Genomic DNA, 16,458 nt, shown 5'->3' with positions numbered 1-16,458 from the left:
TCAGGGTGACTGATGTGAGTAATAATAAAACTATGGTTTCCCATGTAGCTGACTCTGCATCCATTAAACTCTTTATCTATTGCAATTCCCATGCCTTGATAAATTGGCTCTGTCCAGGCAGCATGCAAGATAACCCATTGGGTGGTTACACTTATATGGCAAAGAAAGTCACCATCGATTTCAGAAATTTGCATCAGAAGCCCACAGAGAGGTAAGCCTCATTTCAGAAAAACCACAGCAGAATAAATAGTTAACTTATACCCAGACTTTTTTTTCAAGCAAAGGTGACACTAGAAAAGGCTTTAAGGTTTGTTTCACTGAAAACAAGCGCTGAAAAAGCCATGATTCTGAGACTTCCTGGAGGGTATAAGGTTGAGCGGAGTGTGAACGAGGAGTGGGGAACAGGGGAGACCTGGGTTGTGACTTATTTATTCATGCATGTAACAGTGATTTCTGAGTCACTGAGCTGGGGTCTGAAATACAAGCAGAAAAAGAGAAACAGGGTCTTTGCCTTTGAGATATTTACAGTTTGGTGGGAAGAGCAGAAAGGACAAAGGCGTTTAGAGTAATCTGGGTAAACAGGAAAGTGGGCATTCCTGCAAGGGACAACTAACTCATTTTAGACAAGTCAGAGAAGGTTCCTGGAGGAGGAATTTGCTAAAGTGGAGATACAAGGATCATAAAGATCAAAGAAGAGGAGAGAAGAGTGTTTGTAAGGGAAGAAATTGCATGGGGGGAAAGCTCGGAATTGAAAGAAGGCAAGCATGAAGTATTTAAGGAAAAGAAAGGCTGGTGTTGGCTCACTCCTGTAATCCCAACACTTTGGGAGGCTGAGGCAGGCGGATCACCTCAGGTCAGGAGCTCAAGATCAGTCTGACCAACGTGGTGAAACCCCATCTCTACTAAAAATACAAAAATTATCTGGGCATGGTGGCAGGCACCTGCAATCCCAGCTATTCAGGAGGCTGAGGCAGGAGAATCACTTGAACCCAGGAGGCGGAGGTTGCAGTGAGCGGAGATCGCACCACTGCACTCCAGCCTGGGCGACAGAGTAAGACTCAATCTCAAGAAAAAAAAAAAAAGAAAGGAAAAGAAAGTAGTGTATAGGTAAAGTATTTATCTTAAGTCCAGGACTCCTAATTTACGGGTTACTATTACAATGTAGGCATCTGTAGGAGGCTATGAGTATACATTACTCTTTCAAGAAAATGGTGAAATGGAAAAGAAAAAAAAAAAAAAGAAAGAAAATGGTTAAATGGGAAAATAGCCCTCAGTCTTGTTAAAGTTTATGGGAGGCCATTGTTTTGGTATGACCTCCTGCGCTAGGCCCCAGCAGGCCAGACCAAATCAGAACTGAGTTACTTGTGCTAAGTGCCCCGTAAGGCGTAAGGAGGGGTCCCCAAACTACGGCCCGCGGGCTGCATGCGGCACCCTGAGGCCATTTATCCGCCCCTCCGCGGCACTTCAGGAAGGGGCACCTCTTTCATTGGTGGTCAGTGAGTGGAGCACAGTATGTGGCTGTCCTCCAGCGGTCTGAGGGACAGTGAACTGGCCCTTGTGTAAAAAGTTTGGGGACGCCCGGAGCCTTACGGCGTAAGCAAACTGAACTTTGAATCAAAGTCATTTTCCGGAAAACAGGAGATTCCAGTCAATCTGAGTAAATGTAATAAGGAAGTCTCCTCTGTTTTTTGTTTGTTTGTTTGTTTGTTTGTTTGTTTGTTTTGAGACGGAGTTTCGCTCTTGTTACCCAAGCTGGAGTGCAATGGCGCGATCTCAGCTCACCGCAACCTCCGCCTCCTGGGCTCAGGCAATTCTCCTGCCTTAGCCTCCTGAGTAGCTGGGATTACAGGCACGCGCCACCATGCCCAGCTAATTTTTTGTATTTTTAGTAGAGATGGGGTTTCACCATGTTGACCAGGATGGTCTCGATGTCTCGACCTTGTGATCCACCCGCCTCGGCCTCCCAAAGTGCTGGGATTACAGGCTTGAGCCACCGCGCCCGGCCCATCTCCTCTGTTTTAACCCTACAAAGAAAGTAACTTTGAAATGATCAATTTGCATTGATTCGGTGGCTCATGTCTGTAATCCCATCACTTTGGGAGGCCCAAATATTATTTCTGTTCTCTTTGTTTACCAAGCACATTTTTCTACAAGCCGACTCAAGAAATTGCCCAAAGGCCGGGCGTGGTGGCTCACACCTGTAATCCAAGCGTTTTGGAGGTCAAGGCGGGCGGATCACCTGAGGTCGGGAGTTCAAGACCAGCCTGAACAACATGGTGAAATCCCATCTTAAAAAAAAGAAATTGCCCAAAATAGCCACAGGTGGCAAGCTTCATTGACAGGCCAAAAGCCCTCAGTCAACATGGCCGCAGCAAGCTTCCATTGCCCTTCTCTGCCAGCAGTAAGGATGGCTTCGGTGACTTCCTTTGAACGTCGCATTTCCCATAACAAAGATGGCGATTTCGCTTCCGCGTTCCGGTTGTGGAGGCTGAGTGTTCGGGGCTTGGCGTCTTTTCTCGTCAGTTTTCTCTGTCGCTTCTGGAGTGCTTTGGAGCGAGGTAAGGGATGGGTAGGGCGGGAGGGTCACAGCAGTGCATCTGATTGTGCTCTCTCAATTAGAAAGTTATGGAGGCTTTCCTTGGCATGTCAGGATTTCCCGCCAGCTCCCCGCCCCTTCCGCCCCAACAGCGGTCTCTGTAGCCTTGTGGGTAGTGGGTTTGGATAAGCTTCGGTTTTTTTTTTTTTTTTTTCAATTATTATTATTATTATTATTATTATTTATTTTTTCAGTGACCTGTCACTTCAGGAGGTCCTGCCAAAAAGAAAAGCAAAACAAACCAAAAAACAGCTTTCTTGATAAATGTCTATTCATATACAATGTAAAATTTGCCCCTTTAAAACTAAAAAAATTAAAGCCAAGCATAGTGGCATTCGCCTGTAGTCCCAGCGGCTCAAGGCCCTGCCAGGGTGCAGTGAGCTGACATGCACCACTGCACTGCAGCCTGGGAGACAGAGCAAGACAACGGACCTAAACATAAATAAAATAAGGTGTAACATTAAGGGTTTTTCTTGTTGTTGTTGACAGAACTGTGCATCTACTACTGTGATCTAATTTTAGAATATTTTCATCACTCCAAAGAAAAATCCCGCATTCAGTAGCAGTCACTCTGCATTCACCATGTCCATTCTGCCCCAAGTCCTAGACAATTGCTAGTATACTTTCTGTCTGTATAGCCTTGCCAATTTATATCAAATTCATTTGATATAAATGAAATCATACAGTGTGACTGGTTTCTTTAATTAAGTATAATGTCAGCGTTTTGGTGACTAGCTTCTTTCATGACTTTTTTTTTTTTTTGAAACGGAGTCTCATGAATCTCACACTGTTGCCCAGGCTGGAGTGCAGTGGCACGATCTCGGCTCACTGCAACCTCTGCCATCCAGGTTCAAGCTAGTCTCCTGTCTCAGCTTCCCGAGTAGCTGGGATTACAGGCGCCTGCCACCACGTCTGGCTAATTTTTGTATTTTTAGTAGAGATGGGGTTTTACCACCTGGGCCAGGCTGGTCTTGAAGTCCTCAGCTGGTGATCAACCTGCCTCGGCCTCCCAAAGTGCTGGGATTACAGGCATGAGCCAGCACTCCTAGCTGACTATCTTCTTATACTATATATAATATTTCCAAAGCTTGTCTTTGTAGCATGTGTTCGACTGTTAGCAGAGAAACCAAACTCTGTAAACTATTTTAAAGAGGTTTATTCTGAGCCAGTATGAGTGACCATGGCCCAGAGAGAAAACACAAAACCAAAAAGGCTTGAGTAAGCAATCCTGAGGCAGTTGGGTTATAGCTTTTTTTTTTTTTTTTTTACATTTTAGGGAGACAGGAGTTACAGGTAAAGAAATAAATCAGTACATGGAAGGTATACATTGGTTAGACCCAAAAAGGCGGCTATCTCAAAGGGTGGTCGTAGGTGGATTTTAGGGATTTTTTATTTTATTTTATTATTATTATTATTATTATTATTATTATTATTATTTTGAGACAGAGTTTCGCTCTTGTTACCCAGGCTGGAGTGCAATGGCGCGATTTCAGCTCACCGCAACCTCCGCCTCCTGGGTTCAGGCAATTCTCCTGCCTCAGCCTCCTGAGTAGCTGGGATTACAGGCACGCGCCACCATGCCCAGCTAATTTTTGTATTTTTAGTATAGACGGGGTTTCACCATGTTGACCAGGATGGTCTCAATCTCTTGACCTCGTGATCCACTCGCCTCGGCCTCCCAAAGTGCTGGGATTACAGGCGTGAGCCACTGCGCCTGGCTTTTTAGGGATTCTTCAGCTGACAATTGCTTGAGAGTTAAGCTTTTTCTAAAGACTTGAAGTCAGTAGAAAAGAATGCTTGAACTAAGATAAGGGAGTTGTGGGGTTCAAGGTCCTGGTTTCATAGATGAAACCTCATGAGTTGCAGCCTCAGAGAATAAATAGGCTGGGCACTGTGGCTCACACCTGTAATCCCAACACTCTGTGAGGCCAAGGCAGGTGGATCACTTGAGGTCAGGACTTTTGAGATCAGCCTGACCAAAATGTTGAAACACTATCTCTAGTAAAAATACAAAAATTAGTTGGGCGTGGTGGCATGTGCCTGTAACCCCAGCTACTTGTGAGGCTGAGGCACAAGAATTGCTTGAATCCAGGATACGGAGGTCATAGTGAGCCAAGATCATGCCACTGCACTCCAGCCGGGGTGACAGAGTGAGACTTCATCTAAAAAAAAAAGAGAGAGAGAGAGAATAGATGGTACTTTGTCACCACATGTCTCTTTTGAAAATTTAAAATTTATGTGTCAGAATCAATCTTTCCTAAATCTGGGAAAGGCCTAGAAAAGGAAATTCTGGCTGCATTAAAGGAGATTCTCTGCATATACAAATTTCTGTTACAAAAGACAGTTTTGTAGGGCCATTTCAAAATATGTCAAAGAAATATATTTTAAGATTTTTTTTTTTTTTTTTTTTTTTTTGAGACAGTCTTGCTCTGTCACCCAAACTGGAGTGTAGCACGATCTCAGCTCACTGCAACCTCTACCTCCTGAGTTCAAGCAGTTCTGCCTAAGCCTCTAGAGCTGCTGGAATTACAGGCATGCACCACCACACCTAAATTTTGTATTTTGTTTGTTTTTTGAGTTGGAGTCTCACTCTGTCATCTAGGCTGTAGTGCAGTGGCGTGATCTCAGCTCACTGCAACCTCTATCTCCCAGGTTCAAGCAATTCTCCTGCCTCAGCCTCCTGAGTAGTTGAGGTTATAGGCATGCACTGCCATGCCTGGCTAACTTTTTGTATTTTCTGTAGAGATGGAGTTTCTCAATATTGGCCAGGCTGGTCTCAAACTCCTGACCTCAAATGATCTGCCTGCCTTGGCCTCCCAAAGTTCTGGGATTACAGGTGTGAGCCACTGTGCCTGGCTGACGTAAAATATTTTTATTTCCTTCAGGGTTTGCCATCTGTCATGTGATGCTATACTAGTGTCAGGTTGGAAGGTAAGCCACATTATACCAGGTTAATTAAAAGAGAAAGAAAAAAAAAACTCATTTAACAAGATTTTATAGTCTATAGGGTATGACATAACCTATGTCTTGCATGGCCTAGGTCTTGTTTATAATTTGGTATATTTTTAAACAATATGTATAAATATAAAACATAGAGACAGGGTCTTGTTATGTGGCCCAGGCTGGTGTCGAACTCCTGGTCTCAAATGATCCTCCCACCTCGGCCTCCCAAAGTGATACAGGAGCTAAAAAGAAATTATTTAGGCTGGGCGCGGTGGCTCACGCCTGTAATCCTAGCACTTTGGGAGGCTGAGGTGGGTGGATCAGCTGAGGTCAGGAGTTCAAGACCAGCCTGGCCATCATGGTGAAACCCCATCTTAAAAAAAAAAAAAAATTTAGACAGCCATGGTTAGGGAGTTTTTCTTTTAATAAAAAGTAGTCCCCAAATCATTTCTAACAAAAAGCAGCCTGAACAATCAAGCTGCAAGCATAGACAAGTAAGTTGGAAGCTTGCACAGGTAAATGCCAGCAGCTGTGCCAATAGAAAAGGGATACCTGGAAGCCAGGTATATTCAACATGGAGGTTTCCTCTTCCCTTTACTTTGTCACCATGTGTGCAAGCAACATGGTACTGGCCAGGGTAAAACCCATTTGCATAATAAAAGAAGAGGATAGGATGGCCAACCTCTTCTAGTGCTTTGTAAAAGGCACAACTGGTCCAACCAATCCTCTTGGCCCTAAGTAAATCAGACACCAGCTCCTTAAGCTCATCTATAAAACCAGCCTCAACTCATCCCAAATTGGAGAGATCTGTTCAGAACCCCCTTCCCTCTGCAGGGGAGAGCTTTTCACTTTTGCCTATTAAACTTTCCTCTCTTAAACACACTTCTTGTGTGTTCATGTCTTTGATCTGCTTCACATGAGACAATGGACCTTGGGTATCACTCCAGACAAATGACGCTGCTTCAGAAGTGCTGGGATTACAGGCATGGGCCACCACACCTAGCCATCATTTGGTATCTTACTGCCACAAAGAGTCTGTTTTGCCAGTCATGCGATCTCTTTTTTTCTTTTCTTTCCTTGAGACAGGGTCTCACTCTGTCACCCAGGCTGGAATGCAGTGATGTGATCTCAGCTCACTGCAGCCTCGACCTCCTGGGCTCAAGGGATCCTCTTATCTCAGCCTCCTGAGTAGCTGGGACCACAGGCATTCACCACCATGCCTGGCTAGTTTTTTTTTTTTTTTTTTTTTTTTCTGCCTGGCTTGTTTTTGTATTTTTTGTAGAGTCGAGTTTTCACAATATTGCGCAGGCTGGTCTTGAACTCCTGGGCTTAAGTGATCTTCCTGCCTCAGCCTTCCAAAGTGCTGGGGCTACAGGCGGTAGCCACCTCACCTGGCCATGATCTCTATGTTAAAGCTAACGCTGGTCAGTCAGTGTGCCTAAACTCCAAAAAGAGATGGGTGTAATGAGGTATGTCTGACCTCCTTTCCCATTGCTGATGAAAAAAGCCAAATTCTGTAAAATATCTAAAGAGGTTTATTCAGAACCAAATATGAGTGACCACGGCCCGTAACACAGCATCAGGAGGTCCTGAGAACTTGTGTCCAAGGTAGTTAGGTTACAGCTTGGTTTTGTATATTTAGGCCTCAAAATGCATAACTGTTTAGGGAGGGGGTTTCAGGTTATAGGTGAATTCAAACTGATTGGCAATGGGTTGCTTCGCCTGAAGAGTTGAAATCAGCATAAATAAATGCTTGAGTTAAGATAAGGGGGGCTATGGACGCCAAGGTTCTTGTTGTATAGATGAAGCCTCTTAGTAACAGGCTTTAGAGAGAATAGATGCTAAATATCTCTTATGAGGCTTCAAAAGGTGTCAGACTCTGGATGAGATCTAAGACAGGGGTCCTCACCTCCTGGGCTGCGGACTGGTACCAGTCTGTGCCCATTAGAAACCGGGCCACACAGCAGGAGGTGAGCGGCAGGTGAGCTAGCATTACGCTCTGAGCTCTGCCTCCTATTAGATCAGTGGTGGTATTAGATTCTCATAGGTGTGTGAACCCTATTGTGAACTGCACATGTGAGGGATCTAGGTTATGTGCTCCTTATGAGAATTTAACTAATGCCTGATGCTCAGAGGTAGAACAGTTTCATCCCAAAACCATACCGCACCCCCCAGTCCATGGAAAAGTTGTCTTCCATGAAATTGGTCCCTGGTGTCAAAAAGTTTGGGGTCTGCTGTTGTAAGAGAAGAACATTTTTGATAGCATGCAAATGTTCCCTCAAAAGATGGCTTTGCAGAGCCGTTTCAAACTATGACAAAGAAAATATATTTTGGGGTAAAGTATTTTGATTTCCTTCAGGGCTTTTTATCTGTCATATGATGCTATACCAGAGTCAGGTTGGCAAAAGGCACAGACCACAGTTTCTGTGATTCTGTGTTTATCTCTTCTGGTCACATCCTTAACCTCGGCAAAATAAACTTCTAAATTGATTGAGACCTGTTTCACATACTTTTTGGTTTATGTCATCAAGCCATTTTATAGACAAAGAAACTGGCCAGGCACAATGGCTCACGCCTGTAATCCCAGCACTTTGAGAGGCCAAGGTGGGCAGATTGCTTGAGGTCAGGGGTTCGAGACCAGCCTGTCCAACGTGGTAAAACCCCATTTTTACTAAAAGAAAAATAGAAAAATTAGCTGGACATGGTGGCATGCACCTGTAATCCTAGGTACTTGGGAGGCTGAAGCAGGAAAATTGCTTGAACACAGGAGGCAGAGGTTGCTGTGAGTGGAGATCATGCCACTGCACTCCAGCCTGAGCAACAGAGCCAGACTCTCTGTCTCTCTCTCTGTCTCTCTCTGTCTCTCTCTCTCTCTCTCTCTCTCTCTGTATATTTTCTTGTCTATATATAGACAGGGAAATAGGTTAAGTGACTTGTCCAAGGTGACACAGCTAAAAAATGACAGCAGGGGTTTGAACCCATTCTCTTTAACTTCACAAATGATTATGGTTCTCCAATTCATGCTTCATTCAGCTAACAGAGTGAGTGTTTAAAAATACAGAATGTAAAGGCCAGGCAGAGTGGCTCATGCCTGTAATTCTAGCACTTTGGGAAGCCAGAGTGGGAAGATGGCTGGCTTGAGCCCAGGAATTCAAGATCATCTTGGGCAATATAGTGAGACCTTGTCTCTACCAAAAAAAAAAAAAAAAAAAAAATAGCTAAGTGTGATGTCTCATGCCTGCAGTCCCAAGTTGAGGACCCCTGTCTTAGATCTCAGGAAGCTGAGGTGGGAGAATCGCTTGAGCCCAGGAGGTTGAGGCTGCATTCAGCTATGATCACGCCACTGCACTCAAGCCTGGACGACAGAGCTTTTATTAAGATATAAATGGAAATATGTGTTTTAAAAATATGATGGATTGATGAATGGATAGAAATTTGGATAGATGCATAGTTGTGTGATGAAGCAAATCATAGTAAAATGTGAATTGGGGAGTCTGGGGGTAGCTCTATGGATGTTTGAAACTTTTCATGTAAAATATTTGGAGGGAAGTGGCTGAATAGAAGAAAAATAAATGAAATTAAATCATAAGAATCTGTAGAGTAATAGAAGAATGACTGTCTCCTACTGGTAAACAGGTTTTTATGCACTGTACTTAGAGGCTTCTCATTCCTGCAACCCAGGGCATCCTAGACTGTCCGGTATTGAAAAAGAATGTGTATTTATTTATTATTTCAATTTTTTTTACAGACAAGGTCTTGCTCTGTTGCCCAGGCTGGTCTTGGAACTTCTGGCCTCAAGCAATCCTCCACTTTGGCCTCCCAAAGTGCTGACTACAGGTATGAACCACTGAGCCCAGAAAAAAAGGAATATTTAGATTGCATAATTCAATAACTTTTTTTATTTTTGTATTTTTTATTTTTATTTATTTATTTTTTGAGACACAGTCTCACTCTGTCACCCAGGCTGGAGGGCAGTGGCACAATCTCAGCTCACTGCAACATTCGCCTCGCAGGTTCAAGTGATTCTTCTGCCTCAGCCTCGTGAGTAGCTGGGACTGCAGGCATGTGCCACCACGCCTGGCTAATTTTTTTGTATTTTTAGTAGAGAGAGGGTTTTACCATATTGGCCAGGCTGGTCTTGAAGTCCTGACCTTGTGATCTGCCTGCCTCGGCCTCGCAAAGTGCTGGGATTATAGGTGTGAGCCACTGTGCCGGGCTGCGTAATTACATCAACCATAAGAGAGGAAAATAAGCACTTCTGGAGAAGGAAGTTGAACCACATTGTCAAAAGGTTTGGGACAAAGGACGATCATTGCATCTGCTTGGATCAGACCACAAGAAGGGTTTAATCTGCCTTCATTGCTTGTTTTTTTTACTTCTGTACAGATTCACTGAGTCCCAAATAATGTATGCACAAATACTTTTTTTTTTTTTTTTAAGGAGAGATGGGGTTTCACCATGTTGGCCAGGCTTGTCTCAAACTCCTGACCTCAGGCAATCCACCTGCCTGGCCTCCCAAAGTACTGGGATTATAGGTGTCAGCCACTGTGCCTGGCCATTTTTTTTTTTTTTTTTTTTAATTGAGATAGAGTCTTGCTCTGTCATTTAGGCTGGAATGCAGTGGCGCAATCTCAGCTCAGTGCAACCTCTGCCTCCCAGGTTCAAGTGATTCTCCTGCCTCAGCCACCCAGTAACTGGGACTACAGGTGTGCACCCTGGCGCCCAGCTAATTTTTTATTTTTTATTTTTAGTGGAGACGTGGTTTCACCACGTTGGCCAGGCTGATCTCAAACTCCTGACCTCGTGTGATCCACCCACCTTGGGCTCCCAAAGTGCTGGGATTACAGGTGTGAGCCTCCACGCCTGGTCGACATGTTTTCTTTTTGTGGTCCAGTTCCCAGCTCGTCAGGTATTTGGTATTTAAGTTATTCTGAAAACAAAGAAAAGATAGGTATCACATCAATGTGCTAATTATTTTCAAAAAGGATTCCATTCATTTCATATCACTGATGATACCCTCAGTTGATGGTGGATTTCAAGGCGCCTTTGCAGGCAGGCAGGATATGCCAGCATCATTCATTGACCTGTTTGTTCCCTTCCAGAAGCCTCCAGAGCAGAATGTTAGGTAACATGAAGGGAGACGGGGAGACAAAGTTGCCTGGTGCAGAGCTGTTTGCTGAAGCTTCAGGCTTGGTTGGCTAATATAGAACCCGTGAAAAGACAGGATGTTCTTGCTCCTTTAGGAACCTTGATCACTCCACTCCTTTCAGGAGCAATCAGCTGATAGCTTGGCTCACTCTTGGCCTGAGTGAATGTGCACAACAGCATGTGACTGGGTGTCCTCAAACAAAAAGGTCTTGCCAGGTCTCACTGTTGATTTGTTTTTATATACTTCCTATCTTTGCCTAATCACGTGGTAGTTTAGGCTGCAGCACTGGGGCTCTGCAGACACAGGAGCCTGGAAGGCCACTGTGATACCACAACAGACAATCTGACAACTGAGAAGGCTACTGAATGACTAAGGGGCAGGTGGCATGTATAGTTCAAATATACTGGACAGAAGGGTAATGAATGTCCCGGGTGGGATGGAGCGGGACAGCATGAGATTTCATCACAATATGCAGAATGGTGCACAATTTAAAATTTATCAATTGTTTATTTCTGGAGTTTTCTATTTAATATTTTTGAATCATGGTTGAGTGAGATTAACTGAAACTGCAGAGAGCAAAGTCGCAGATAAGGGGAGACTACTGTCAGTCATTCTGATTTCACTGTTGTTTGACCTTTAAAATTATTGGCTGGGCGTGGTGGCTCACACCTGTAATCCCAGCACTTTGGGAGGCCAAGGCAGGTAGATCACAAGATCAGAAGATAGAGACCAACCCTACCAACATGGTGAAACCCCTTCTGAACTAAAAATACAAAAATTAGTCAGGCATGGTGGTGGGCACCTGCAATCCCAGCTACTTGGGAGGCTGAGGCAGGAGAATTGTTCAAACCCAGGAGGCGGAGGCTGCAGTGAGGCAAGATCACGCCACTGTACTCCAGCCTGGCAACAGAGTGAGACTCTGTCTCAAAAATAAATAAATAAATAAATAAATAAAATTATTTGTGTGGGTACAGTGGCTCATGCCCATAATCCCAGCACTTTGGGAGGCTGAGATGGGAGGATTGCTTGAGCCCAGGAGTTCAAGACCAGCCTGGGCAACATGGTGAGACCCGATCTCTATAAAAAAAACAATACAAGTAAAAAACAAATAAAATGATTCGAGCTGTGGCTCTAATGAAGGATCCTGCTATGTGATGCCTTTTGTATTGCATTGTTCTATTTCTTCCATGGCAGGACTATGGCAGCTGAGGACGCCACTTCAGGCAGCCTGTCAGAGGAGAGCAGTGCTTTGGACCTGCCATCTGCGTGTGACATAAGAGATTATGTCCTGCAGAGACCCAGCCAAGACACCAACAGTGAGGCTTTCAGTTCTGTGGAATTCCATTCTTTTCCTTGCTCTTCTGATGTGGATCCAGGTAATAAGCAGAGTTTAAAACAAACTAACTTAAAAACAACCAGCAAATGTACGGGTGTGTGATAGTTTGTTTCTCCCTCTTCCAATAGCAGATCTCTGAGAAGGCTTCATTGTCTTAGGCAGAAAAACATCTTCCCTAAGCAAAGCTGTCAGGAGGGACTTCAAAGGACAGCTTCCCTGGCACAGCAATGACAGGGAGCTGTTTCCTGCATGTCTTTTTGTTGTCGTTGCTGTCGTTGTCCCTTTCTAATCTCCCTCAGAACAAATTCAGAAGCAGGGGAATATTTGATTCAACAAAGACCGAGTGGAATTATTTTTTTGTTTTGTTCTTTTAAAACTTCAGAAAATAGCAATGTGAGCCTGTCATGTGTGATGAGTAATAAAAATAGAGACTTTGCCATTTCTTTTATGCAGCGTGCTCTGGATTTAAGTAACAACCTTTCTACAAGGTTTTCTGACTAGATTGCCAAAGCATCTATTATTAAGCCTAATGATAATTCCCTGTGGTAGGTAGTGACCGTCTTTAGTGGTAAAGTCCTCTCTTTCATGTTTCGTGAAAATTAACGTTTCGATGTTAATTACCTGATCTGTTTGGAGGTCCACAGACCTGGCTTTATTTATTTATTCATTTATTTCTTGTTAGTTTGGGATCCCTGGGTTTATCACACAGACCTGGATTTAAAGTTCAGCTCTGCCACTTACTGACTGTGTGACTTGGGGCGTGTTCCTTAACTCCTCTGAGCTCCAGAGTCATCTACAAAATGGTGATCAGGCTGGGCGTGGTGGCATGTGCCTGTAGTCCCAGCTACTCAGAAGGCTGAGGTGGGAGGATCACTTGAGCTCAGGAGTTCTGGGCTGTAGTACGCTATGCGGATCGAGTGTCCACACTAAGTTCGGCATCAATATGGTGACCTCTCGGGAGCAGGGAACCAGCAGGTGACCTAAGGAGGGTGAACTGGCCCAGGTCGGAAATGGAGCAGGTCAAAACTCCCGTGCTGATTGGTAGTGGGATCACGCCTGTGAATAACCACTGCATGCCAGCCTGGGTAACATAGTGAGACCCTGTCTCTAAAAAAAAAAGAAAAAAGTTAAAAAAAACAAATGGCGATCAGAATGCTTGCCCCACCCAGTCAGGTTTAACTTATAGTAAACCCGTAAGGTACTTAGCATGGTGTCTGCCATCTATGGGTGCTCAGTCAATGTTGTTGTTATTAATATTGAGAAATCCAAGTGGCCAGTCGTGCTGGCTCACGCCTGTAATCCTAACCCTTTGGGAGGTCTAGGTGGGTGGATCACCTGAGGTCAGGAGTTTGAGACCAGCCTAGCCAACATGGTGAAACCCCATTTGTACTACAAAAATTAGTCAGGTGTAATGGCGTGTACCTGTAGTCCCAGCAACTCGGGAGGCTGAGGCAAGAGTATCACTTGAACCTGGGAGGCAGAGGTTGTAGTAAGCTGAGATTGCGCCACTGCACTCCAGCCTAAGCAGAAGAGCGAAACTCTGTCTCAAAAACGAACAAAAAAAGAACCCCAAAGAAATCCAAATATATATTTTTTGAAAGAACTCACTGGGCACTAAGAAAATGTAGGCTTTAATGATGATGAATTCAGTGATGACTGTAGGTAGGACATGTAACTGTCATTGCCTTCAAGAATTCTATGGAGAAATATATTTAAACTCCTTTGGGATTCTCTTCTGATTTTCAGGATATAATCAGGATCAGCAAGCCTCCTGTTTAATTTAGTACCTGACTGTGTTAGTCCATTCTTACACTACTATAAAGAGACACTTGAGGCTGGGTAATTTATAGAGAAAAGAGGTTTAATTGGCTCATAGTTCTGTGGGCTGTACGGGAAGCCTGGCACATCTGCTGGGCTTCAGTCAGGGCAGAAGAGGAAGAGGAAGCCAGCACTTCACATGGCTGGAGCAGGAGGAAGAGAAGGGGAAAGTGCTACACACTTTTAAACAACCAGATCTCATAAGAACTTAGCACCCAGGGGATGGGGTGATCAACCATTCAGGAGAAGCCGCCCCATGAACCAATCACCTCCCAGCAGGCTCCACCTCCAACACTGGGGATGACAATTCCACATGACATTTGGGCTGGGACACAAATCCAAACCATATCACTGACCAAAAATTAGATAATCCTTTTTTTGGAAACAGTCTGGCCCTGTCACCAGGCTGGAGTGTAGTGGCACAATCTCGACTCACTGCAACCTCTGCCTCCCAGGTTCAAGTGATTCTCCTGTCTCAGCCTCCTGAGTAGTTGGGACTACAAGCACGTGGCACCAGGCCCTGCTAATTTTTGTATTTTTTTAGTAGAGATGGGGTTTCACCATATTGGTCAGGCTGGTCTCAAACTCCTGACCTCAGGTGATCCGCCCAGCTCAGCCTCCCAAAGTACTGGGATTACAGGCATGAGCCACTGCGCCTGGCCAAGAATCAGACCATTCTTTATCCTTTTCCTTTCTAGACTTAACATCTTAGTTCCTTTAACCTTCCCTTTTGTCCCTGCCATCCTGCTGCCTCTACACTGCTTTCTGTCCTAAAACTGATTTTGTTCATCATCCCTGGGTAGCAACAATATTTCTTAGAATGAGTGAATTTGATACTATTTTATTCCAACTTAAACACTTAAAAACAATTTTTATTTTACTGTGCACTCTGCCATTCTGTAGTACTTTAATATGTCGTGCCACAATACCCACTAGGTTTGTTTTTAAAAGGACCAGGGCTGTGTGCCATGGCTCACGCCTGTAATCTGGCATGTTTTGAGGCTGAGGCAGGAGGATCCCTTGAGTTCAGGAGTTATGAGACCAGCCGGCAACATGGCAAAACCCTGTGTCTACTAAAAAAATTTTTTAAATTAGCCAAGTGTAGTGGTACGCACCTGTGATTCCAGCTACTCTGGATGCTGAGGTGGGAGAATCACTTGAGCCCAGGAGGTGGAGGTTGCAAGTGAGCCATGATCGTGTCATTGCACTCCAATCTGGGTGACAGAGCAAGATCCTGCCTTAAAATAAAGGGCAGGGGGGGACCAGATCACCTACAGCTTCCCAAGAACTAAGTGAGAATGGTATCTTTCAGCCATGACAGGAGCAGGGAATACACCAGAATCAAATGGAAGCCCAGATATTGTGTTATTTAATAACATCATCTCTAATAGTTCACCCTAAGCAGAAATAAACATGCTCAGGTTTTTCTACCACAAAGAAAACTTCACTCTGACATCACTAGGAGACTTTTAAACAGCATGGAAGGCTGTTGATTTTTCTGTAAACATTCCAGAATTATATATATATATATATATATATATATATTTTTTTTTTTTTTTTTTTTTTTTTTTTTTTTTGAGACGGAATTTCGCTCTTGTTACCCAGGCTGGAGTGCAATGGCGCGATCTTGGCTCACTGCAACCTCCGCCTCCTGGGTTCAAGCAATTCTCCTGCCTCAGCCTCCCGAGTAGCTGGGACTACAGGCGTGCGCCACCATGCCCAGCTAATTTTTGTATTTTTTTAGTAGAGACGGGGTTTCACGATGTTGACCAGAATGGTCTTGATCTCTTGACCTCGTGATCCACCCTCCTCGGCCTCCCAAAGTGCTGGGATTACAGGCATGAGCCACCGCGCCCAGCCTCCAGAGCTATATTTTGTGAGAAATTGTCTGCAAAAGTAAATTAGGAGGCTGGATGTGATGGCTTATGCCTGTAATCCCAGTACATTGGGAGGGCAAGGCAGGTGTATTGCTTGAGGCCAGAAGTTCGAGGCCAGCCTGAGCAACATGGTGAAACCTCATCTCTACTAAAAATACAAAAATTAGCCAGGCATGGTGGTAGGCGCCTATAAGCCCAACTACTAGGGAGCCTGAGGCACAAGAATCACTTGGACCCGGGAGGTGGAGGCTGCAGTGAGCCAAGATCACACTATTGCACTACATTCTGGGTAACAGAGCAAGACTCCATCTCAAAAAAAGAAAAGTCAGTTACAAGAAGTTATCACTGGCAATCTGGCCATTACCAAGCAATGAACTTGAGGTGACAGCCCTAAACTCTGAAGGATGTCACTGCCCTAACAACCCAACCTGATTTACTCCCACCTGACCATTTTCCATCTCAAGTTTCAGAATTGTCCAGGGGACTGGGTTTTTTATTTATAAGCTGAGTCCATTTTATTTCCGTGCCTTTTGTTCATAGGTAGCTGTAGTTACGGGTTAGCTGTAGTTGTGGTTTCTCCTCCCACGGCCCTTCAGCAGGCTTTTGCTGACATTTTAATCTAATTCTGATAACTCTGGATCTATCCTTTGCTCAGAGTCATGCCCACCTTGACACTGATCTCTATTGGGGTACTGATAGCCACCATTCTGTCTCAGATTCTTAACACCTCCAGTTCCCC

The 16,458-nt window shown here is 44.4% G+C and overlaps 1 protein-coding gene across 10 annotated transcripts in view; it reads left to right on the top strand.

Moving 5' to 3' along the window:
• The first annotated feature begins 2,359 nt into the window (after positions 1 to 2,359).
• The window catches only part of SHLD1 (shieldin complex subunit 1), a 102,014-nt gene continuing 87,915 nt past the window's right edge, over positions 2,360 to 16,458 (top strand). For 2 of the 10 annotated variants that reach the window (XR_012519317.1, XM_074406275.1), the window contains exons 1-3: positions 2,389 to 2,558; positions 9,288 to 9,376; positions 11,883 to 12,064. Coding sequence is in view for 9 of the 10 variants with exons in the window: in XM_074406275.1 (XP_074262376.1) it covers positions 11,887 to 12,064 (178 nt within the window). In the remaining variant the exon portion in view is untranslated. Of the gene's footprint in view, positions 2,559 to 5,481; positions 5,528 to 9,287; positions 9,377 to 11,882; positions 12,065 to 12,155; positions 15,343 to 16,458 lie in introns of those variants that run through there. The other 8 variants (XM_074406273.1, XM_074406274.1, XM_074406278.1 and 5 more) reach the window with 7 other exon arrangements.

Source organism: Saimiri boliviensis, chromosome 9 (assembly GCF_048565385.1).
Source record: "Saimiri boliviensis isolate mSaiBol1 chromosome 9, mSaiBol1.pri, whole genome shotgun sequence".
NCBI classification, from domain to species: domain Eukaryota; kingdom Metazoa; phylum Chordata; class Mammalia; order Primates; family Cebidae; genus Saimiri; species Saimiri boliviensis.
Note: the sequence above shows the minus strand (reverse complement) of the source record. Positions and strands in the feature narration are given on the sequence as shown.